The following is a 24724-nucleotide window of genomic DNA, read 5'->3' on the forward strand; positions in this document are numbered from 1 at the left end:
ACCAAAGAGGGCTCTCTTCAATTCTTCTCGTGAGAACTCGGGCAGGTTTTTGATAAGATGATGTAGATCTGACATCAGCCCGAGAGTGGGAGATATAAAAGATGGCTGCCATCAAGCTGGGGGCCACTATTAACTCCTTCATTGGCCCACACTATGCTTGGCAGTGTGTATTTCTTTTCTTACCTTTAGTTGGCTAACACTCGCTCTGCAGAGCATTTCTTTTCTTGCCGTACTTTAATAAATGTAAAACATTACCATCTTTTGCACTTGTCTTGATGAATTCTTTGTTCAGGACAGGAAGAACCTAAAAAGAATCTCTAGAATGACCAAAAAAAAAAAAAAAAAAAAATCTCTAGAAGGAGCCTCCAGAACCCTAGGACCAACAAGGCAACTACGGACTAAAGCCTCTACAAAATGTCAGCCAAAATAAACCTTTCCTCCTTAAGAGTTGAGGGTGTTGGGTATTGTCTCTCAGTGATGAGAAAGTGTCTAAAACAGATACTGGTACCAGAGAAGTGGGGTCACTGCTGTGATGTTACCTGACCTGTGATAGCCAACCCTACTCTATCTTGTGCCTCAACACCATTTTGTATCTGTGCTTGATTGAACAAAGTGCTTGTGCTTGGACAAAGCAGCCAAAACCCCTACACATCCTGTTTGGCAGTAAACTTGCTGCAGTTGCAGGATGTTTTGTAGCTCACCTAGTGTATGAAACTTCCATGTCCACCCCGTCCCCCCGCCCCGCCCCGCCCCGCCCCGCCCCCACTAACCTGGCATGGTTCTGCTTCTGTAAGACTCTGCTTGCTCTCCCCTGAGCCCTCCCCAACTGAAATCATGATTTAAAAGGAAAAAGCAAACTGCTTCCCATTTGAAAGAAAACAAGCTGAAACAGGAGCACCCGAGAAAGGGCTTTATTGGGGGAAAGAGATACCAGGTTATCTCGAACAATGACGAAACAAAGTGAGACTAACTGGGGTGAAGTTTATATAGGGTGATGGAGTGGGGGAGAGTATCGTGAGAGTTGAGGAACAAGACGCCCGGTGATTGGAAGAGGAGGATCACGTGGATAGCAGGGTGGAGCAACAAGTTAGGATTTGCTTCTCCAGAGGTGGTAGGTTTCACTCCCCGCCCGCTCGCCCCCACCACCCCCAAGTGGTTTGTTTCGGTAATCAGGAACCATTTTAGGAACTGGAGCCATTTTAGAATGTAGGACCCTTGGGGCCATTTTGTCTGGTAGGTAGCTATCACCATTGCCGAGTGAATTTTCTGGGCACTAGCCCCTCCTCAGCCACTGGCTGTAATAAACGGTCTCAAATCTGGCACAGAATGTGGCACATTTGTATTGTTCTAACTCGCTCATCCACAACAGATCCTGTGGGTCAGAAGCTTTTTGGCACCGGCTTGTGAGAGAAATTTGGCAAGATTTGGAGATGCAGATTGGAGAAGCAGCCCTACAAGGCTGTAAGACAAGCTTGATGGGAGATTCTGGTCAGAGTTCAGAAGACCAGAATGCTTACAGAAATGCAGCCAGTAAAGACCAGGAGATTTCAGTTAGGAAGAACTCCATTGGCAGTTGGACTGCAGGCCATGTGTGTTATGCTCTGGTAGAAAATTTGTCTGCATTTTGCTCATATCCGGAGACTTTACAGGAGACTGAGATTAAGGACGCCAGATTAACTAATCTGGTGGAGGAAATTTCAAGGCAGCCAAACGTCTAGACTGTGGCTTGGTGCTGTTAGCCAGTTCTACACAGAGAGGAAATGGCCCAAGTGGATGACCTGTTTTGAGTTTGGCCAGAAAGGAAGCTCTGGTAAAGTTGGTGCCTGCTCAGATAGAGCAGAGAAGTTGGTTGCTGAAAAGATTAGCAATAAAAAGAAGCCAACTCTTTGGGAGTAGGACAATAGAAAAGATGGCCTGAGGGCATCACAGGAATCAGCAGGACCCCATCCTTTATTGGGTCAAAATTGCAAAAATGAGACTTTGCTTTGAGACGAGAGCCCTAGGCTACCTTGCTCCAGAATGTTGGCAGCCTAGAGAATTTGTTCCTTGGCATTCTTTTCATAGGGCACAGTTGTCCAAGCACTCAGAGACTTCTACAGCCTTGGTAGAAGGAAGTCTGGCTACTGCTTCAGCTGGGGGCAAATCTTCCTGTTCTCTACATAGTGCTGGTTTTAGGTAATAATGATAATGCAAGAGTCTTGGGGAGGGGGGGCTTCCACCCAGATTTCAGAAGAAGGCCTGGGAGGCCATGCAGTATGCTCCTGAGGGGCCAATAAGCAAAGCTGTGAGTGTGAAGCTGAAAGTGCACTGGAGACCCCATGAAGTTGGAGAAGCCAGGAATCTGGAACATCTGAGGAAAGCTCCAAGCAGAGCAAAGCAGGCCCAAGAGAGATACTATGAGGGCAATGCCAATAGGGGTGGGGCTATCCAAGCCCTTTGGAGTTCATGTCTCACCACAAATTGCCCCAGGTGCTGGACATGGAACTATGGGATTAAATGTTTGCTTTGCTGGATTTCAGCCTTGCTTTGGTCCATTTTTTTTTCTTTTTCCTTTTTTTTCCCACAGGGTCTTACTATGTAGTCAGGCTGTCCTTGAACTCATTATGTAGTCCAGGCTGGCCTGGAACTTGTGGTGATCCTTCTGCCTCAGCCTCCTGAGAACTGGTATTACAGGCATGTGGTCCATTCTTTTTTATCCTCCTAGTCTACCTCTTAGAATGATAATGTTTATCCTGGAAGTGTTTAACTTTCTTTTTATTTTTATAGGGGCTCAAAGCTAAGCGTTTGCCTTAAGTCTCAGAGAAGACTTTGGACTTGGACTTTTCAGCAGTGCTGAAACTGTTGAGACTCTGGCAGCTCTTAGAGATGGACTAAGTGCATTTTGCACAAAGGGATGCACATGAGTCTTCTGAGGGCCAGGGGCAGAATGTTATGGTTTATATCTAGTTGTCCATCCGAAGCCCCATGCACTCATAGGTGAGACTTTGGGGAGGTGATTGGATCATGGGGTCATGATACTCATGAGTGGATTAGTCCACCAATGAGTTTATAGCTAAATGTGGTGTTGGCAGGTGAAGCTTGGTCAGAGGACGTGGGCCACTGGGGGCATAGTCTAGAGGAGTCTGTCTCCCTTCTCCTCCTGTCTCTCTCTCTTAATCTCTATCTCTGCTTCCTGCTGCCATGCCATGAGCTGTTTCCCTTCTGCCATGCCCCTCTGCCATGCTGCCCTGCCTTGTAGTCTTGTGAACTGAAACCTCTACAAAGAGGGACCCAAAATAAGCCTTTCTCCCTTAGAGTTGTGGGTGTCAGGTATTGTGTCTCAGTAGATGAAAAAGTAACTAAAACACTAGGCTTTTTAAGATTTTGTGTTTCTTTTTGTCTCTGAAACAAAGTTTATTTTATATTCTTATTAGTACATGTCTGCAGTACATAATGATTACATTTATTGTGGGGAGTCTGTACATGCACATAACACATCTTAATTCTTTTTTGTTCCTGTCCCTCCTTCCTCTCCCTGGTTCCTCCAACTCTTTTTTTTTTTTTGGTACCGGGGATCGAACTTGGGTCCTTGTGCTTGCACAGCAGGCAGCAAAACCACTGAGCTAAATCCCCGGCCCCTCCTCCAACTCTTGTTTCTCTTCCCATTTGAAAAAGCTCTATTTTCACTTTTTAAAAAACCTTTTCTCCTTCCTTCCTCTTCCCTTCCTCCATATCTTGTTCCCCTTCCCATTTGAAAAAGAACTCCCTATTTCCTGTTATCTATCATTTACTTTTTTCTATCATTTATTTGGTTATTTATTTATATTTTGGGTTTCTCATATAAGAGAAACCATGTGATAATTGTGCATCTGATTTATTTCACTTAATATTATAGTCTTGAGGTGTACCCATTTATCTGCAAATGCCTCAACTTTTATCCTTTATGGCAGAGTAGTACTCCATAATGTATAAAAACTGCATTTTCTTTAACCATTCATCTGTTCATGGACATATAGGCTGTTTCCAAGATTTAACTGTTATAAATTGTGCTGCTATAAACATGGGTATGCATGTATCACTGTAGTGTGATATCACTCTTTCAGGAAGATTCCTAAAAGGGGAAAGCCATGTCAAATGGAATTTCTAGTTTTAGTTTTTTGAGAAATCTCCATAGTAGTTGTACGAGTTTACATTCCCACCCACAGTGTAGAAACCCCCCCCTCCCCGCCAGCTTCTCCAGCATTTGTTATTGATTTCTTTTTTGGTACCGGGGATGGAACTCAGGACCTTGCTCTTTCGAGGCAGGTGTAGTGCCACTGAGCTAAATCCTGGCCCTATTTGAGGCAGGCAGCGGAACCATTGAGCTAAATCCCCAGACCCCTCATTTCAATTTCTTTGCAGTACTGGAGATTGAACTCAGGACTTTGTGCTAGCCAGAAGGCATGGCGTCACTGAACTACATCCCTGGTCCAATTTAATTACTTCTTTAGAGACCGTGTCTCCAAATACAGTTACATTCCAAGGTTCCAGAGGTTAGGACTTCAACGTATGGATTTGGGGAGGGAAGAAACAATTGTCTGGCAACCACTGTGGAAATCAGTATGGAGATACCTCAAAGAACTAGGACTGGAAGTTCCATTTGACTCAGCTATTCCCCTGCTGGGTATCTTCCCCAAAGAATTAAAAGAATCATACCACAGTGATATATGTGTGCCCATGTTCATAGCAGCACAGCTTGTAATAGCTAAAACTTGGAAACAGCCCAAATGCCCATCAACTGGAGACTGGATAAAGAAAATGTGGGATTTTTAAAAAATAAAATGGAGTATTACTCAGGCATAAAAAATGAGAAATTAGAGACATTTATAGCTAAGTGGATGCACATTGAGGCGATACTCTTAAGTGAAATAAATAGGACACACATGTATAAATACTGAGTAGTTTCTCTGGTATGAGAAACTGAAATTGTAAATAAGGACTAAAATATATAATAGGTAAGGTGAAATAGGAAGAAAAGGGGCAAAGGGGAAGGAAGTGGGAGGGCTAGGGGAAAGGATAGAAGGGAATGGGATTAATATGAGAAAATGGAAAAATAGGAACAAAATCTTTGTAAATAGGGAGGAATGGAGGGCTTGAAGGGAAGGCTGGGCAAAGGTGAAAAATAAGAACCAAGAGAGACTATGTAAAGGTGCAAATTTCCAATGATGAATGTCATTATATTGTATACCTAAAATGTACCAATGATTAGAATGAATAATCGATCATGTAAAATAGGAAAGGTCCAAAGGGGTAGGGGTAGTGGGAGGGGCAGGGGAAAGGAAAGAAGGGAAAGGAAAAATGATGAGAAATGGAAAACATGGAAATAAAGTCTTTGTAAATAGGGAAGGGTGGAGGGGGTGAAGGGAGGTCTAGGAATGGGGAAAAAATAAGAACCAAGATGCATTATGTAAAGGTACAATTCCCAATGAGAAATGTAATTGTATTGTATACCTACAATGTACCAATAAAAGAATTTAATAAAAAAAAAAGAAACAATTGTCCGTAATTAAGAATAAGCAAAAACAGATTTAGCTCAGTGGTTCTGCCGCCTGCCTTGCAAGCCAGAGGACCCGAGTTCAATCCCCGGTACCAAAAAAAAAAAAAAAGAAAAAAGAAAGAAAAATTCAGAGAGTTTGAATCCAGAAAATATTTGTATTGGGCCAGGGATATAGCTCAGTGGTTCCGCCGCCTGCCTCGCAAGCCAAGGACCCAAGTTCGATCCCCGGTACCAAAAAAAAAAAAAAAAAAGAATAAGGAAAAACAAAAAAATCCCTATTTTCTAGGTCACTTATTTTGGAGGGACGATGTTGGGGGTTGGTTGCAGGGACAGCCATCAGTGGGAGTGCGCTAAGGGCAGGTGACTATGGGCAGAAGAGGGTGCCCTGAGGAACCAAGGGAAGGCACTGTGCACTGGAAATGTGCCAGAGATGCAGCTCTGCATGGCCCTGGAGCTCACTTCCAGCCTCCGCTTCTCACTGGTGTGCCGTTCCATCCCACTCACTTTTGTCAGTGGGCCGCTCCTGAGCCACATCCTGGGATTCTGCAGAAAGACAGCAAGCTCACACCTGTGTGGGTTAGCAACTGTCATTGACTCATCAGGAAATACCATGACATGGTGTGTTCGGCATTCATGACTCCCGCCCCACCCCAGCTTGCCTTTTTTGTCATCTCTTCCTTTGCTTTATATGGGTTACTCCTCCAGGCTTCCTGGACAAGTGAGTCAGTATTCGAGGGTGATGCTCTACACCTGGTGGCTCCCGAGAGCTGTGCAGGCAGGAGTGTGACCCCAGACACCTGGGTAGATAGATGATGCAGTGCTGACTGCTTCAAGCTGCTGTCTGCAGTGGGACTTGGTCATCTTCACCAGGAGAAGGCTGATGCTCACTAAAGTCTATCATCTTCCGTGTACACCTCTGAGCTTGTGCCTCTAACATACTGTACCTTTGATAAGGCTGCATGGGTGGTCAAAGCTTGGAGTTTCTGTGTTTTAGTGGAATTATATCAACTGAATTTGGTAATCTGGGGGAACAGCTCCAACAGTTGCATTGTTGTAATACATAAATAAAAAAACCAAGTAATGAACTTCAAATGTACAACTGCATTTGGTTTCAAAGCACTGTATTCTTGAGTAGGTAAAGACCAATAAAGGAGGGCTGGGGCTGTAGCTCAGTGGCACTGTACCTGCCTGGCAAGTACAAGGTCCTGAGTTCAATCCCTGATACTGAAGGGGGAAAAAAGGACCAATAAAGGAGAATCTTGGTAGCAGTAAAACCAGGAGCCAGTGTCGTAGACTTTGAATGCATTTGTCTTTCCAGACCTGGTTTTTGTGGTGTGTTGGGTGTTTTGTTGTAGATCTTTGTCCCCCTGGGACCTAGCACAGTACCTGCCAATCATATTTTTAATCTCTGTCTTTGCCTAAGGCTGAGAAGGCAAAATTCTTTCTCTGGGTTTAACTATTTCATTATCTGAATTTAATTCTTTGGTCTTTTGTCATTTTGACCAGAAACAAATTCCTGCTGTTATTTTTTAAATGTATCAGAATGAAATGTATGCACCAGAAACTGGTTAGCGTCAGTACGGAATACCTTTTTTTCTTTCTTTCTTTTTTTTTTGGTACCTGCGATCGAACTCGGGTCCTTGAGCTTGCGCAGCAGGCGGCGAAACCGCTGAGCTAAATCCCCGGCCCCCCCTTTTTTTCTTAAATAGTCTCAAAACAGGGACTATGGATCTAGTAACTAACGAGTATTCTTATTTAAATCCACTTGCTTTTTTAGAGGTAGGAATTAGCTCTTTATTTTTCTGTACCCTGTTTCTGAAATTGGATTTGTGGAGAACAAGAACAACTCACAAACCACCTTGCTCCTTCTCCTTTCACTACTTGGTGTCAGCCGGCGTGCGGCGGTTTTCCAGAGCACTTCATATGTTGATTCAGTAAACATTTGCTGTTCAATAATATACAAGGGAAACTCAAGAATACAAGCGAAGGCTACTATCAACTAATATTTACTGAGCGGTTCACTGGCCTGGGGCTGGCGCTGGGCCACGCCCTTTGCCCTCATTAGCTCCTGCGCATCCTCACTGGCTGAGTCAGGCCTTGCTAACTCTACCTGGCAGCCAGACCTAGAAGGTTCAAGTAATTCAGGTGCCCCCTCCTCTCTAGTAAGAGGAAGTGCCTGGTGCGGACCTTGCCTGACGATGACACCTCACTGTGGCTTCCACGCGCTCTGGGAAGCGAAGGCGATGCCCAGGACGGCCGAGCGGCCCCAGCCGCCTCCTCAGGAGCTCCAGAGGCTCCAGACCCAGGTCTGCCAGGTTTCCGTCAGATGCCTTTCCTGCCCAGGCGCTGACCGCTCCCGCCTGGGCCTGAGGCCCGGTGTCCTGGCTTCTCTCCGGTGCCCGGCTTAGGCAGTTTCCGGTGCTTTCTCTGCAGATTTCAGGTTTATTACACACCAAAAGCTTGACCGACTCGGATTCGCTATTTATTTCCTGGCACCTGCAGCGCGCCTGGCGGGACACAAGTCTCCCTTCACGGCTGCCGCCGACCCTTCCCCATCTATGTGGATTTCCGTGTGGCCCGAAGGACAGAGTCACTGCTCAGCTCAGTGCGGAGCCCTGAGCTGAGCAGCTGTCACCTGAGCACGGCCAGGCGGGAAGCGGATGCTCGACACCTTGGGTCCTGGGGAAGGTGACAGTGGCCCGGCGGCCCCGAAGCCAGGGTCGAAGCCACCAACTCTGAACGCTACTGTGACCAGGCGCCATCCAGCACTGGGCATGGAGACCACCCCGTCCAGGGCTGCAGGTACGCGAGGAAGAAGAGAGGGAACGCAGCGAGCCAGAGCGGCGCGGCGCAGTCCAGACCGGTGGTCAGGGACTGCTCCTCCGAGCAGGCGCTGCGGCAGCCGCCGTCGGGATGACCGGAAGCGCAAGGGGCGAGGGCTCTCCAGAAGTGGGGACCAGTCAGCGTGGCCCGAAGGGCTCAGGACCCGAGAAGAGGGGAGGCTGACAGCGCCCCCCGCCCTTTAAGGCGGAGCATCTGGGCGCGGGCGTGGTGGGCGGTGCCAGGGATCCACCGAGGCCTCTGATTGGGCGGCGTGGCCGAGAGGAGCGGCTCCGCAGGCGCCGATTGGCTGGCGAGGCCGGCGCGGCCGCCAGGTGATGCCGGCGGTCTGTTCCCGTGGCCACGTGGGGGGCGCGCGGCGCGGGGGCGACGGCAGTGGAGAGCACGGGGCTGCGGGGAGCCACGGGCCGGAGCTGCGGGGTCGGGACTCGAGGCGCGGCGGTAGCGGTGAGTGAGCGCCGGAGGGAGCGGGCAGGGCGGGCGTGGATCTGCTGCGCAGAGGTGCCGGATCTTGGGAGCGGCATGCGTGTCACCCTCCTCCCGCGCCCCCGTGCCCTGCCGGCGTCCGGTCTCGGCCGAGAGCCCAGCTGCGCCCCGCAGGAGCCTCGGTGCAGTGCAGGGTGCGCAGCCCCCGGGAGGAGCTCAGCTGGGCCCTGAGCGCCGCGTGTCGCCGTCTGGCAGCGGCCTCGACAGCGCGCGTGGAACAGCGCACCCCCAGCGCACGCCGCGCATCTCGCCCTCGCGCGGCCGCGTTTTTCTCCGGGCGGCTCAGACCCCTCTGAATGTCTACCCCCTTCCTCCGCACTGGGTGCTTCCTGAGGGCTGGGACCAGTGTCCTCCTGGCCCGTGTTCTCAGGAGGAGATCAGTACACAACCCCAGCCAGAGAGCTGGAGGAGGAGAGGTTGACTGCGCGGAGTCACAGCCAACCTTTTGGACCCCACAATCCACGTCCCTGGCTGCGGGGTCCAGGGCAGGTGGAGGTGGCAGAGGGGATGTGTTGTGACAGTGGGAGCCAGGCTGTGGCTGGAGCAGTCCCAAAGCATCTGGCAGGGGCCAGGGAGGCCCCCAGCGCCAGCGAGGGAAAGCAGCCGTTAGCTGGTCAGATCGGTGGCAGCTTCCTCCCCTCCCCTCCTCCTGGGAGCCCCCAGACTCCAAAGTGGGTGCCTGCTTACATTGGGGAGGAGGGCCTAGGGAAGAGTGCTGAGCTTGCCCCCAGCGTCTCCTCTCTTACATGTCATGCCCTCCAGCAACAGTGCAGCTCAGGTACAGTGCAGCACAGGGCTCAGCATTTAAGCTCGAAGTCAGCTTGTCCAGTCCCCTGCTTCTATGCAGGGACCCCTGGAAAACCTCAGAGGGACCCTAGGAATGCATCCGGCCTCATTCTAACTGTGTCTCTTAGGGAGGTGCTGACTAACCAAGCTCCTATGTAGAACTTTACTCTGATCCCAGAGATCAGGAGATGTAAGCAGTGTTTCCAGAGCTAGGTGAGACCTCCCAACTCCAGCCGGGGGCGCTGAAATGCACTGTGCTCCTCAGGCTTGGGAGGGAGGTGGGGGAGGAAGAAAATTTCCCTTCTTCAGGGGTGCTGAAGACCAGAGGGATGGGTGGGCCCAGGTGAAGGTGGGTGGGGTGGGGCACCAGAGGGCCTTTGGCTGCAGCTCTGGGATAGGAGGAAGGAGACTTTGAAACCCAGAGGCACAGCTGTCCCTGTGACAGTGTGTGCAGACCCTGGTGGCTCCCTCTGTCTCTCCTGCTGGGTGACTGAGGGACGCATGGACAGGCAGTGCTTGAAATCTGCTCTCTATTGCTCCCTACCCGCTTCTCTCTTTTATCCCATTTGCTTTTTTCCTCTGGCCCCCTCTGTTCCCGCTTCTGTCCCCAGTGGTCTTCCCATCCTCTATCTCCCCTTCTTGCTTGTTTTGTGATCTTTGCCTCCTCTCTCCCTGCTGCCAGCAGCACACCTGTGGTGTGATTATCAAGTTAAAAGAAGATTTCTCCAGGAGCCCCTTCTCCTCACCTGAAATGGTGTCATGTGACTGTAGTGTCAGTTGCACATCTAACTTTGCTTTATTTGAACATCAAACATACAATCAGGAAAGGAGATGATGTGAAAAATGATCAGGATCAGAAAGTGGAGGCAATGATGGCCCAGAAAGTGGGAAGGGACAGAATGGGGGACCAGGAAGTCTTCAAAGGGAATGTTCAGCCTTTGTTTTCCAGCTCTTCCCATGCTGGCCACTTGTTGAAAGGCATGGACAACTGCAGGCACCTGCATCCTGGCCTGAACCTGGGCTTGCAGGTCATGGGCAGGCAGGGGTAGGTTCCCCCTGGCGTGAACACTGTCCCTTGCAAGCAACACATCCAGGACGCGCCCTTCCCTGCTAGGCCCTGTCTAATCCCTGCTTGCTCCTGGCTCCCATGCTGGCCACCTCTTGCCTTGTGCTCACAAACTGGGTGGTTTCCTGTCAGTGTGGCCTAGGCTAGGAGGGGACTGAAAGTGGACAGAGCCTGCTGTCTTCCCAAGTTCCCTCCTATGTGTCCCCTGTGAGACTGCGTTTGCGGAGCACCTGCCCAAGCCTGGCTGGCATTGTGCTGAGCACCTGCTCCTCACATTATCCCAGGTTTGTAGATGAGGAAATTGGGGCAGAAGAGGCAAGGCGGCTGGCCCAGAATCACACGGGGTTTGGACCTAGGCCTCCTGACCTGAGTCCATGATTACAAGTCAGCTGGTGAGAGAGTCGGACAGAATGGGTACAGAGGGAACGTCTAAGTTGGGCCTGGTAGAGGTTGGAGGAGCTGAGTCCTTGGGGACCATGGCAGAAACATTCAGCCATTCTTTCTTGTTATCACTGGCCCTGGATGCATTCATTGCACATTTATTGAGCACCAGCTGGGGTACTGGGCTGTAAGGGGGAGTAAATGCTCCTTGCCCTTGAGGACTATCCAACAAGGGAAGTCTCCCCCTGTCAGCACTAGTGAATCCGGGCAGGGGCTCCCAGGAGGGAGCAGGGCAGTTGTCTACCTTCTCTACATCCTGAATCAGTATCAGTGACTTGTCTGGTTTTCATGATCTACAAGGGGTTGGGGGCTTAGGGAATGGGCTGAAACCAAGGTGGGCCAAATGAGGCCGCAGCCTGTGAAGCTGGTCCCCAGCCTCATCAGCTGTGGCTGTCCAGCTCATGGCCACCCCCGTGTACTGCTCCTGCACTATACCCTGCTGTGGCTCCCTACTGCCCACAGGGAGGGCCTGAATTACCTTGTCTGACATTTAAGGCAGATCCTAAATTGGATCCAGCCTGCTGTTTGGGCAAGGCCTGCCTAAAGGCTCCAGCTAATTGCTTTCCTTTGTACCTTTGCAGACTGTTATCACAGCTGTCACCATCCCACCCCACCCCATCCCCATTGGTGGGCCGTGGGCCTTTCCAGCCTGCCCTTCCTTCCCCTGGTACTTCTTTTTCTTTTCGAGATGAAGTCTTGCTATTCTGCCAAAGATAGCCTCAAACTTCTGAACTCAAGTGATCTTCCTTCCTCAGCCTCCCTGGTACCTGGGACTCCAGGGACACGCCCAGCTCCCCCCAGCACTTTTACAGGCTCATTACAGTCTGTACCCTTGACTTCCACCCTTAGGGAGTCAGCGTCAGCTCTGCAGTTCCAGCCTGGAGCACTTGCACAAGCTGCACACCCTTCAGATCTTTACCCAGACCTTCTCCCCAGGGACAACCCACCCCCCCACCCCCCCACCCCCGCCTTTCCTGCCTTCTCCCCTGCTTCGTCTCCATCTGACCTCTCGTGTAGCTTCCTGTCTTTCCCTGTGAAGGTAGGCAGCTTTCACCATTTCTCAGGACTGTGTCCCCAGGGCCTAGGACATCGAGGGGCATATAGTAGGCACTCAGTGAGGATTTGTGGGATGAATGAATGAATGAATGAATGAGGGAATGAACAGATGAACTGGCCAGCCTCTGATTGGGGAGCACTGAGGGAAACTGACCTTGTCCCTGCCCTTTGCAGCCTTCTCTCGTGGAGCCTGAAGCAGCCACGCTGGGAGCCATGCAGAGGGCTGGGGCTGGTGGCCGCAGGGCCTCTGACTGTGGGCCCACCCTCTACCGGCCCAGGTGCATCACCAAATTTGCCCAGGTGGGTGTGTTCTGTTGGGTGGTTGCTGAGGCTGGCCCAGGAGGTAGTGAGCAGGTAGGATGGAGGACCTACCTCTCTGTCTCCTCTCTGTCCCAGACCTCATAGTATGTACTGCGCACAGGCAGATAGCTTGAGTGACCTGACCAAGGTCACTAGGAGAGTGGCAGAGCTTGGATTCCAAGGGTGGTGCCCTGTCCCTGTCCCCAGTGTATTGGTGGTGAAGGATGTGTGTGTGTCGGGGCTGGGTTGGAGGAAGTGGCCTGACTCCCTGCCTTGTTCCCTCCTGCTGCCTTGCAGTACGTGGGCTCTTTCCCTGTGGATGACCTGGATATGCAGGAGGGTGTGTGGCTGGTGCGGCAGCAGCTGTGGGCACTGAAGGTGAGGGGGGGGCGCATCCCCATGGGATCACAGCCCTGAGAGCAGACGAGGCCCTTCCCCTCACGTGAAGGTGGGCACGCTTGCACCCAGGCTCCTGCAGCCCTGGCCCTCCTGCTCCGAACTTCCTCAGGCCACTCGCAAAGCAAAGCTGGAAACCGTAGGTGGGATAGGAGCTGCGAACTGGCTCAGGGGTTCCCACTCCCAACTTCTGAGCATCCACTGCCCAGGGCTCTGTATCCTGGCAGAGTTGGTGGAGTTGGTGGGTAGTCCTGGGGCTGGACTGGGAGGTAATGCCTGCCTCCACCAAACCTCTTCCACCCAGGACTGTCCCCGCCGCCGAGCTGTCATCCTGAAATTCAACCTGCAGGGTCTCAAGATCTACAGCGGGGAGGGAGAGGTAGGAGCAACTGGTGCAGGTGGAGGGAGGGAGGCTGGACTGACACAGGTGTGTCTTCTGCAGGGCCTGGCTGAGCCCCCATCCTGTCCATCTGCTCTGGGCCTTTGGACAACTAAGGGTCCCCTGGATGGTGCCTCTCACCCTTGCCCTTCAAAAATCTCCAGGGGCCACTCCTAGCCTCTGACATCAGAGACATCAAGCCCTGCCCAGCGCTGAGGCTGTGGAAAGGCCAGCTTTGGGCAGGAGACAAGGTGGCCCTGCTTGGATGTCAGGCGTACAGGTCAGGGTCCTGATGTGGCCTGGTGACACTGCTCCCAGGTGCTCCTGATGGCCCACGCCCTGCGGCGCATCCTCTACTCTACCTGGAGCCCAGCCCGCTGCCAGTTTGCCTTCGTCGCTCGGAACCCACGAAACCCAGCCAGCAGACTCTTCTGCCACCTCTTTGTGGGCAGCCAGCCTGGAGAGGTATCTGGATCCCAAAGCAGGGAATACACCCAGGCTGGGATGGTCAGGATGGAGGCCTCTGGGCTTGGCAGAGCTGGCCTGAGCCCCTCTAGGAACCGACCCCTTATCGTACTGAATCCTTCTTTGGCCCTGCCCACTAAGGACTCCTCTACTCCATGCAAGTTGGTGGCCTTGGCATTCCCTGGGGGCCAGAGTACGAATGTGCAGGTCACCTGTCAGGTTGTTGCTGGTGCCACTCTGCCTGAATGCCTGCCCTGCCCTCCTCACCTCCTTACCCTCAGGGCTCAGCCCCACATGTCTGTGAAGCCCCTCCTGCAGAGCCTGTGACAGGACCACTCCAGCTCGTCTGTCACTAAGCACTGGTGCTTGAGGTCCCTGAGTGGAGAGCCTGGGGCCAGGGCTTGGACTGTCCCAGTGCATGGCCCTGTGCGGGTGGGTCCAGTGAATCACAGGCAGGTAGATCCGGCAGTTGGAGCCAGTGTGACCAGCGTGAGCCACAGCTGTGTGGCAGCAGAGGTTGAGGTCATTCTATCCAGCACGCATCTGCTGTCACTGTTGTATGTTCAGCCTTGTGTTTGACACTGGGGTGACAGGTGGTTGCAGCTCGAGGTTCTAACATGCTGGCCCTGGATGGTGTGCAGGCACTGCCCCAGACAGGTGCTGGGCTTGTGTGGGAGTTTTCTGTGGTCCACTTCATTCACTCCTCAAAGGGACACAGGGAGGTGGGGATGAGGAAACTGAGGCACACAGGGCGCCATGCTGCACCATGGTCACAATGCAGTTCCTAAGTGATGGCCAGGATTGGAGCCTAGGTTCTGACACCAGCCACTTCTCCAAGAAGGTGCTAGGGTGAGGCACAGGGAGTAGACTCAGTGGTCCCAGCAGGATGCGCAGAACAAAGTAGGTATTCATTAAATGAATAAGGAAGGCTGGTAGGGAGACTGCAGGGTGGGGAGGTTTTGAGGGCTAAGTAGGAGTTTTCCCAAGAGGAAAAGAGAAAGACACCCCAAGCTCAGGGTTTGCATGCACCCTTGGAGAGCAAGTAGATGCCTGGGGCGCCCCAGGGAGCTTTTTCTATCTGAGCCTGCCTTTCTCCCACTCTAGATGCAGATCCTGTACCTGCTGCTCTGCCGCTCCTTCCAGCTTGCTTACCTCTTGCAGCACCCTGAGGAGCGGGCACAGTCTGAGCTGTCCCCTGGACCTGCAGGGAACCTGTACCCGAAGCCACTGCCCAGCCCTGGGGGCCTCGCTACCCTGGTTCGGGAGCCCTTCAGCCGTAATCAGCTCTCACAGAACGTCCATGCCCTGGTCTCCTTGCGACGGCTGCCAGCTGAGGTGCTGGGGGCAATAGTGGGGTATCCTGCACCCTAGCCAGGGATGGGCAGTGGACAAGGCCACTGGGCGAGGGCTTGGAGGTCATGGTGGAGGTAGAGGGGTGGGCTTTGGGGATATTGCCTGGCCTGACATGGCTGGGCCTGCATCTGCCTGCCCACTGGACCCTCTTGGTGCCCTAGAAGGAGCTGCCCGAATCAGAAGGCCGCAGCGGCCGCCATGCCCGCCTGGGGAACCCCTACTGCTCGCCCACACTGGTGCGAAAGAAGGCCATTCGCAGTAAAGTGATCCGCTCAGGGGCCTACCGGGGCTGCACCTACGAGGCCCAGCTGCAGCTGTCAGCACGGGAGTCCTGTGAGTCAGGGTGCAGCCTGGGAATGTGATTGTGTGTGTGTGTGTCACTGGCTGGGTGTGTGTGCATCCAGGCTGTGTGCTTGAGGCCTGCACGGTTACTGTGTGACTGTGCAGCTGTGCATGAGCTTTACTGACTGCTGAATGGGCGTGAGTTGGGGAGGGAGCGGGGCCTGGGGAGAGGACAGAGCGGGAGAGCCTGAGGCAGCAGGGCAGGCTGGTCAGGGGAGGATTTGCCTCTCTCCCTCTGGCCCTGGATGGTCTCCATAGATCCTGCTGCATGGGAGGCATGGCCCCGAAGTCCTGGTGGCCCCCCGTGCCTGGTGGAGATCGAGGGCAGCCTGACAGAGAACATCTGGGCCTTCGCTGGCCTCTCTAGGTAGGAAGGGTCTGGCCTGATGCCCAGTTCCCTGGGGTGGGTGGGAAAATGGGAGGATGTCTCCAGGGCCCCGATGTGTACCCCTGTGCATGGGCACAGTGCTCCCAGCCTCAGGGACCTCAGGCCAGGGACTTCCCCAGCCTGGGCCTTAGTTTTCCCAAATGTAAAATATGTATAATGGGACCATCCTCACAGGCTGTGGAGAAATCACATGAAGTGATAGGTAAAAAGCCCTCAGTGCCTGGCCTATCACAGGGCAACTGGCCCTAGCTGTCGGCTCTTTAGACCTCTCCTGATGGGATTTTGAAGTTTCCAACAATTAAGGATGTGTAAGGTCTTTTATTTTTTAATTTTAAAAAATTTTTGCTGTACTGGGGATTGAACCTAAGCCCTTCACACTGAGCTACATTACCAGCTCATTTAACTTTTTTAAAATTTTGAGATAAGGTCTCCTAAGTTACTAAATTGCTGGGCTGGGCTCAAATTTGTCATCTTCCTGCCTCAGCCTTCCAGAGTGCTACATGTATGCAACCATGTCAGGCCTGTAGGTCCCTTTAAGTTCCTAAGAGCTTGTTTTTGTTGAGCAGCTGCCCTTGCCCTTGGTCAGGTGCTGTTTTTTAAGGGCGTTTATTTAATCCCAGACTGCCTCCATGCCTTTGGGCTGTTACATCCAGGCCCATCCTTTATTACATCCTTTGGGCTGTACATCCTTTGGGCTGTTACATCCAGGCCCAGGCCAGCAGCCTGAGGCTGGCTCCAGACTAAAAATCCTAATTTAAGGCTCTGCTGTTGGTGCCCCAGAACCTGTGCACTGGCCCTGCTTCGGAGAGATGTGGTTGGTGCCTTCTTGCTGTGGCCTGAGCCCAGTACCAGCGGCCAGTGGTGCCTGTCTGTGCAGACACAGTGTGGTGTGGTACCTCACCAGGTCTTCCGGAACCACCTGGGCCGCTACTGCCTGGAGGTAAGAGCCTGGGAGCCTTGTGGGGAGGGGTCTGGCCCCACCCTGTCATTGACCCCACGCTTTGTCCTTCCTATCCCTCCCTTTTGTAAAGGCTGACCTATTGAGCTTGCCTACCCTGCTCCCATTGGCTCTCTCTGGCCCCACCTCTTACCCACTATCCATCCTGCCTCCACTGTCTTGCTCCTTCCTCATTGGTCCTGGCCCATGTGGCCCCGTCCCTGCTCTGCTGGTTGTGCCTTGACCTGGAAGCTCATGGAAGACAAGAGGGATGTCAGGTCCCCTCTTTAGAAGGGGCTTTTGAGGGGACCTCAAGTAGAGTCGGGTCTACATGACACCTTACATTTTTATATAAATTCAGCTTTTAAAAATCCTGCTTTCCCACCACCTAGCGCCTAGACCATTTTTAGCAAAGGAGGAAAGTGCTTGAGCTCATACAGCCTCTGAGTCTCCAGTCAAGTATTGTCCTGCCCAGGCGGGAGGAGAGAGGAGATGGTGTCTGGCTGGGCCATGACAGCACATGTGACCTCTCTGAGTGCTGTTTCCTGCTCTCCGAAATGGGGGTGTGGTGGGGATGGCTGGGGCCCCAGGTGAGCCGTGGGATGGGCCTGGAGCTGAGAACCCTTCCTCCCCAGCACCTGCCAACACAGTTCCCCAGTCTGGAGGCCCTGGTGGAGAACCATGCTAGGATGGAAAGCAGCCTTTTCTGCCCCCTGGACATGGGCCGCCTGAACCCCATCTACGAGGAGCAGGACTATGGGCCCGAGAGCAGGCCCCCCCGGACTCTGCGGCCCCTCAGCCACGCCAAGTCTGAGGCAGAGCTGCTGGGCCTGGGTTAGGAAGTGAGCCCTGATCACAGGCCAGCCTAGCCCTGGCTCCAGCCTCAGGAGCTGCTCCACCCTTGTCATACCCCACCGACCAGCCACCAGTTCATCTCTCTCTGCTCCCTGGACCAGTCTTCCATCGCTTCACTGCCTGCTATAGAGCAGCCCTGAGATTGGGTTTGTGGCTTGCTGAGATTCTAGAAGGAGCAGGTGGAGCTCTAGGCTTCCTGGAACTTCAGGGTGACAGGGATGCTTGTCTCGCAGGGTAACTTTGCTCCTTGCATGAGATCTTTTCATGGGGAGCTGTGCTGACCTCTCCCAAGGAGGCCAGGCCTTGGGCCCTGCCTGGGAGCCTCCAGAGAGCTCCTGACAGGAAACCAGACCCTTGCAGGAGTGTGAGTCCCTGCCCTGCCAGCTCACCCAGCAGACCACGTTCGTTTGGTGGGTTTGGTGGCTGCCTCGCGAAGCCACCTGATCCTGGTGTTCCCTTGGATATAGGCCTGGCCATGGTGTTGGGCTATCTGTCTCACCAGGCATGGGACAGAACAGAGTCCCCAAAGGTAGAGCCCTGTCAGAGGGAGCTGGCCCTCAGCAGGCAGGGGAGAGCTGGGGAAGCCATTCTTGTGGAAGGAGGTGGCCTGCAGGTACCTGATGAATGCAGGCATCACCTTTGTAAGTCGACTTGGCAGATAAATACGAATCTACCCAGCCAAGTTCATGTCAGATGAAATTGTACTCCTGAGGTGAAGACTAGGTTATGGGATCACCCTCTCTGCTGTCAGGGTGTGGGGTCTTCTGATCGTTGCCTTGGAAGTAACATTGCTGACTCTGGGGAGGAAGAGGGCAGCCCCAGCAGGACTGAGGGGAGGCAGACATGCATGATGTTCCCCACCACCACCACCAGGACATGGTCTTGGCTAGGGACTCTGTCACTTTTTTTTGGTACCTGGGATTGAACACAGGCGCTGGAACCACTGAGCTACATCCCTGGCCCCTGGTCACTTTCTTTTGAGTCAGGTGCCACAGGGTTAGAAGGAATGTCCTTTGGGGGCTCTTTTCACTGGAAACATTGCACTGACTTCATGCTGAATGCGAGTAAGCAGCTGGAGCCCACCCTCCTGGGCTCTGAGGTCAGAGAGCACTGATATCTGGGTGAGGCTCCGGCCTCACTCCCCTGGCAGGGAAAGGAAAATCCTGCACCTAGGATTACAGCACCAGAGACCTGCACTTAAGGAAGCCTGGCCATTGGCTAGCACTTGAGCCAGGACCCCTCTCGGAGGGGCAGGGGTGCTGTGGAATCACTGGTGTGGATATTCAGCAAGCCCAGTAGCATTCCTCCAAGCAGCATCTGTTGATCAGGTGTTACAAATAAGGCAAGGGTTTTGCATATGTGTGTGGACTCACCATGTCTTAATGACAGACCACAGTTTTGTCTTTGTTCCAACTAGCACCACATAGGGAACCCAACTTTCCTTATTGTGTGACCTGTGAAACAAATAAAATACGTTTCTTCAGAATGTGGAGTGCAGACTTTTCCTTGAAAGGCATGGCCTTCATCCAGTTTGCATGTTTGGTGTTTGCTAAACACAAACATACCCTCAGCTGGTGCAGAGTGGTGAACCAGATGGATGAAATTTTATTCCTGGGGGCTGATAATGTCCTGAAGGAATTGGGTAGGTTTAATCAAATCCAATCTCTCTTTTGCTGTAAGCCTGCACTCAGTATCTCCTATTGGAAAAAGATTCAAGACCGTGTGCTCTGGCACTTTGGGCTTACCTTCTGCCTCTGCAACATGCCACAGGACCTTTGCACAGCCCAGACATGATTTGTCATCTTCCCCTTAGCCTGGTTAACTCCTCAGCTGTTGCAGTGCAGCTCTAGTCAGTCTTAGGATATACCTGTCCTGACTGCCTAGCCAGTGGTGGCTGAATCTATGATTTGCATGCTGCAGTGGCCTATTTGTTATCATTGAAAACTGTAAAAGGTTCGCCATCACTTGGCCTAGACCCAGGTTGCCTTTTTAGATGTTCTACAGAACTGGTTCTTTAGTTCGTACTTTTTTCATTTTGGGGACTGTCTAGGATTTTTTTCCCCCAAAACTGGGGATGGAACACACGACCTTGCACTTGCCAGGTAGGCATGGCACCACTGAGCTAAATTCTGGGCCTAACTTTCTAGGGTTTTTGTTTTCAATGTCAGTCCCCCGATAGACTATGGCCTTGGGGAGGGTTGTCCTCTCAGCATCTGTCACAGTGCCTGGTATGTTTCTGTGCAGAGGGGGTTGATTCTAGAGGCATGACAGAGCCGCTCTTCTGGCTGGGGGATGTTCTGAATGGCTTTTCCAAACTTTCTAAAGTTTGTGTTTTAAGATACCTATCCCCCGAATCCTGAAGATCCAATCCAGGGGTGCTCCACTATTGAGCTACACTCCCCTTTTTATTTTGATAAATATTTATGTTGTTCAGGCTGACCTTGAACTTATGATCTTTCTACCTCAGTCTAAAATCTTAAGGCTCTTATAGCCGCGCGTGGCGGCGTACACCTGTAATCCCAGCACTTGGGAGGCTGAGGCAGGAGGATTGCTATGAGTTCGAGGCCAGCCTGAACTAGCAAGGCCTTGTTTCAAAAAAACAAACACAAACAATAAATAAATCAATAAACCTTAAGCCTCAGGAAAAAGACTGGCATCAATTGACCTTGCCGCTGTGGGCGGCCTTCCTCTGAATCTAGAGAAGATCAAGGCCCTTGTCTCCCTTCTCTGTGAGCCTCTAACCTCTGTGGGAGCCCTCCCCTCCTGGTCTTCGAGGTTCAGCGTGGATTCCCGGGCTGAGCCCGATTGGCAGACTGCAAAACTGCTGAGCTCTGGGCTGGGGAGAGGAGCCTGAGTGCTCGGATCTTCAGCCCCAGGGTGGAATCGCGCGCCGTGTAGCCGCACTAGTGACGCCACGGGCGTTGCCCGGCAACGGCGAACGCGTGGGAGCGGGCGGCCTGATGGCTCGGGCTCAGGTCCGGGGGCGGTGGCGTGTGCAGCGCGGACGCCCATTTCGCCGTCCGGCCCGGCCTCTGGGACTTGCCCGTGGCCCCTATCCTCCTCTCGGGGCGCCCCCCAGGAGTCCCATCCCCCACGCCCCGAGCCGCCCCGCCCCTCCCGGCCCCCAGGGGTCCCCCGCCGACCGCTATGGCCTCGGAGATGGTGAAGGTGGTGGTGCGCTGTCGCCCCATGAACCAGCGAGAGCGGGAGCTGAACTGCCAGCCAGTGGTGACTGTCGACTCCGCGCGCGGCCAGTGCTTCATCCAGAACCCAGGCGCCGCCGCCGAGCCCCCCAAGCAGTTCACCTTCGATGGCGCCTACCACATGGAGCACTTCACGGAGCAGATCTACAATGACATCGCCTACCCGCTAGTGGAGGTGAGGGCGCCGCCTTCCAGACAGGCGGGTTGGGTGCGGGGCCACCCCAAGGGACAGTCGGCACTGCCCCCAAACCGGGAGGAGGCCTTAGATGTGAGGGGCGGAGGGGGATAGATAGCAGCAGGTTGTTCTGAACACCTGCTCAGGTCTCCACTGAACCTAGCGCCACGCTGGCCCTCCTCCCCGGAGAACTCCAGGCCTAGGACCACTTGCCCTCCACTCTGACCCCAGACCTGCAGGACCCTGGAAGCTCCAGCCACTTCCCCTGTCCGGCCCCTTCCCTCCGGAGACTCCAGGCCCCCCACTCCTCCCCGCCCAGGCACTGACTGAACTTTCTGTCCTTGGCACCCTCGCCAGCTGAATCCTCTCCTCCATCTCAGCCTCATCCTTGCTAGGGCAGCGTCGTGGTGGAGAAAAGACCCCACTGATCTCTGCTTCCCCAGAAGGCCCCTGGCTGGTTTAGCTTTGGTCTAGCCATCTCTTACCCCCTCCGCATCTGACAGTTCCTGGCTTCCTAGGGCTTGATTCACACTGGCAGCTCACATGTACATCCTGACAGGGAAGCCACTCACATTTCACACATGGGGAGACTGAGTCTGGAGGGAGGAATCTTGTCCCAGCTTCCACATTAGTTTCTGGCAGCTCTTTCTGCCAACATCTCCCTACGTGTAACCAAGGGCTAGGTCAGTGACACATCAAGGGTCGTTCCATGGAGAAAGGAACCGTTTGGGAGAAGCTTCACAGGACGTGGTGGGATGTCAGAGGCCCTGAGAAGTCCCAAAGTGAAGAAAGAAACCAACTTGGCTTATTTAAGTCAGTGTTCTCAAAAACGCTTTCAGTTTTAGCTGACTGGCTGGTGGAGGTCAGTGCGCCTGAGATGGTTGAGGTGTCCCTGGTGGCTGGGACCTGAGGAGATGATGCCTGGAGGCTGAGGGGCAGCTCCCCCAGGGCTTGGCCCTGGCTGCAGTGACAGCAGGTTGTCCATTGGCTGGCTTGAACTCCCAGACTGGAAGGGACCTGGTGCCCCATCTGACCCAGCCTTCCTCTTCCATTGAGTCCCCTAATGTCCTCCTGGTGGAGGAGACCAGCTCTCATGTGCGAGTCTGCACTGACCAGGCCTTGAGCTGCCTAGAGCAGCCTGCTCTACCTTTGCTTCTGGGTTCCCAGAAGACCAATCTGCACACCTCACCAAAGCCTTGACATTTTCAGCCGCCTGCCCTAGCTCTGTCCCAGGGACCAGAACAACTTCGACAGCATGTTCTTCCTTGGCCTGACCTCCTCTAGGGCCTTCAGCTTGTTCTTGGAGTGGTCTTGGTCCCTCCCCATCCTGGAGAAATGTTCTGAGCAACCTCTCCATCATTGTCCCCAGGAAACCCCAGCCTAGAGAGGGAGACACCAAGGGCGCAGTGACAGGCCTATCAAACCTCTCCTTAGCGCTCTCTTCTCTCCTGACTTCTGCTGGTGCAGACCCCTGCTTCTGTTTGTTCTGCACAGCCTCAGATTTGATATTCATTCATTCACCCAGCTAACTAAACAACAGCATCTCCATTCTGGGCATCATGTAGGCCTGGGGTGCATGTGGAGGAGACACCCACTGCCATCAGCAAGCTCAAGGGCAGAGGGAGGAGCAGCTAAGCTGATAGTTACAGGCCAGAGTCCTGAGCAGAAGAAGCCTGGGGGGCTTCAGCAGCATGGGGAGGGCAGGTCCCCTGGAAGGACCCGCTGGAGAGGGGAGGCCAAAGCTGAGATTTGAAGGGTGAGAAGAGTCTGCCAGACAGGAAGGTGGAAGAAAGGGCCCTCCAGGTAGAGACCAGCATGTAGCATTTGGTCTTTATAAGAAGAGCTGGAGTTGCTGTTCCTAATGAGGCCTGAGGCCTGGAGAGTCAGGGAAGAAGTTAGGACAGTTCTGGTTCCCAGTGCCTAGTTCCCATGCTTTATCCTGCTGCCTCAAATTAAAGGAGCAACAAGCAAATCATATGCAAAACAGCATTCAAATAACACACAAATCACAGCTGAGGCTATTTCTGAGCCAGGAGCAGGTGCAGTGCTAGGGCCTAGGGCCCGGTGTGCGGCTCCTACACTGCTCCCAGGGCGCTCTGGCTGGTGGTTTGGGCCCCAGAGCAAGCTTCAGGGAGCCTCCTGCTCAGGACCAATGCCAGGGCACTCCCAGCTGCCACTTTCTCACTTTCTGCCCTTTCCATTTTGTTCTCCACCTTTTAAATCCAGCCTCTGTTCCTGATCTTTTGTCCTTGGGTGGCCTTTTCAACTATCCTGGGTGCTACATCCCCAACCCCTTTTTTAATTTTTTAGTTTTGAGGCAGAATCTTGCTAAGTTACCCAGGTGGGACTTGAACTTCTGGTTCTCCTGCCTCAGCTTCCCTATGAGCTGGGATTATAGGTGTGTGCCACTATGCCTGACCCAAGGTCTCTGCTTAACCAGTGGGTCTGCAGCTTCTCCTCCTGCTCCTTCACACCCATGGCCTCCGAGCAGCCTCTGCTGTCTCAGCCTAGTCCACCCAGGAGCCACTTAGCATAGGGTCTGCCCTGTCCAGGCTGAGGAGAGTGAGATGAGCCTGGTTTCCAGAGACATCAGAGATGGGAAGATGTTGGATTGGGCCCTAGATGGGATATTCAGGAGGGAGCAGAAAGAGAAGATGGGGGAAATTCAGAACAGATGTTTTAATTTTAGCAATAGCTAAAATGTGTAACACTTTCAGTCTGTAATGCGAGTTCATGAGCATCATTGCTGAAGATAACACCAAGTTAAAAAGAGGCCTTGGGGGCCGGGGATTTAGCTCAGTGGTTTCACCGCCTGCTGTGCAAGTGCAAGGACCCGAGTTTGATCCCCAGTACCAAAAAAAAAAAGAGGCCTTGGGTCCATCTCCAGCAGAGAGAGAGAGAGACAGACAGACAGACAGACAGACAGACAGACAGAGACACAAAAACACACTTGATTAACCATTGATTTCATGAAACTCTTTAGTAAATAATGTGAGTGGCTGTGGCAGAACTGGGGTGGGAGTCCATGTGGTGCACTCGGGACCTGCTCTGTGTGTGTGCTTGTCCCATGGGGCCTGCTGTAGAAATACACTGAGAACTGTTTGCTACTGAACTCCAGAGCACTGTTACCCTGTAGAATTTTCTAGGACAGTGGAAATGATCTGTGTCTGCACTGACCGGTTAATTAGACATGCAGAGGCCACATGGTGGTGAGTGACACTTGAAAGAGGCCAGGGCTGTGGAGAAACTGGATTTTAATTTAATTTAACTTAATGCCCACATGTGGCTGGAGGCTACCATATTGGATGGTCTGAAGCAATGCCCTCCAGCACAAATACCAGAGGAGACACATATATAACTCAAGTCTTCCTGGTGGCCACATTTTACCCAGTACAGTAAGCCAGAATATTATCACTTCAATAAAATAGAATAGCATATTGTCATTATATAAGAAATATTAAGCTGGGTATAGTGGTGCACATCTGTAATCCAAGCACTCTGGAGGCTGAGGCAGGAGGATTGCCGTGAGTTGAAGGCCAACCTGGGCTACATAGTGAGTTTAGGGCTAGCATGAACTACAAAGTGAGACCCTGACTCAAAAAAGAAAAGAAAAGAAAAGAAGGGCGCCAGGGATTTAGCTCACTGGTGCTGCGCCTGCCTCACAAGTGCAAGGTTCTGAGTTTGATCCCTGGTACCGAAAAAAAGAAAAGAAATATTAATGAGGTGTTTTATAATGTGTT

At 52.8% G+C, this 24724-nt stretch overlaps 2 protein-coding genes across 14 annotated transcripts in view; both read left to right on the forward strand.

Moving 5' to 3' along the window:
- Positions 1 to 8637: 8637 nt before the first annotated feature.
- On the forward strand, positions 8638 to 19092 carry Sh2d5 (SH2 domain containing 5). Of its 4 annotated transcripts, none has more exons than XM_021262968.2 (10): positions 8638 to 8803; positions 12366 to 12491; positions 12789 to 12869; positions 13192 to 13266; positions 13585 to 13731; positions 14893 to 15066; positions 15246 to 15417; positions 15685 to 15793; positions 16595 to 16754; positions 17387 to 19092. In XM_021262968.2, exons 2-10 carry the CDS (start codon positions 12405 to 12407, stop codon positions 17588 to 17590), a joined length of 1209 nt encoding a protein of 402 aa, XP_021118627.1. In that variant the 5' UTR covers positions 8638 to 8803; positions 12366 to 12404; the 3' UTR covers positions 17591 to 19092. The 4 variants fall into 4 exon arrangements, with proteins under 4 accessions (XP_021118627.1, XP_004850536.1, XP_004850535.1 ...); XM_004850479.3 differs by having other exon boundaries at positions 8676 to 8803; positions 14836 to 15066; positions 15249 to 15417; XM_004850478.3 differs by having other exon boundaries at positions 8679 to 8803; positions 14836 to 15066.
- A 1309-nt stretch (positions 19093 to 20401) lies between these two features.
- Positions 20402 to 24724, forward strand: part of Kif17 (kinesin family member 17) — a 42133-nt gene continuing 37810 nt past the window's right edge. For 3 of the 10 annotated variants that reach the window (XM_021262961.2, XM_021262966.2, XM_021262962.2), the window contains exon 1: positions 20405 to 20984. In XM_021262961.2, coding sequence (XP_021118620.1) covers positions 20754 to 20984 — 231 coding nt within the window. In that variant the 5' untranslated portion in view covers positions 20405 to 20753. Of the gene's footprint in view, positions 20985 to 24724 lie in introns of all 10 variants that reach the window. The other 7 variants (XM_087215657.1, XM_021262965.2, XM_087215660.1 and 4 more) reach the window with 4 other exon arrangements.

Source organism: Heterocephalus glaber, unplaced genomic scaffold, assembly GCF_053883595.1.
Source record: "Heterocephalus glaber isolate CG9 unplaced genomic scaffold, H.glaber_assembly_v1.0 deba00001452, whole genome shotgun sequence".
Classification (NCBI taxonomy): domain Eukaryota; kingdom Metazoa; phylum Chordata; class Mammalia; order Rodentia; family Bathyergidae; genus Heterocephalus; species Heterocephalus glaber.

Coding starts and splice junctions, on each gene's coding strand:
- Sh2d5 (XM_004850478.3), top strand. CDS start 12,405: ATGCAGAGGGCTGGGGCTGGTGGCCGCAGGGCCTCTGACTGTGGGCCC. Junction 12,870..13,191: donor AGCAGCTGTGGGCACTGAAG/GTGAGGGGGGGG, acceptor TCTTCCACCCAG/GACTGTCCCCGCCGCCGAGC. Junction 13,732..14,835: donor TGGGCAGCCAGCCTGGAGAG/GTATCTGGATCC, acceptor CTCCCACTCTAG/ATGCAGATCCTGTACCTGCT.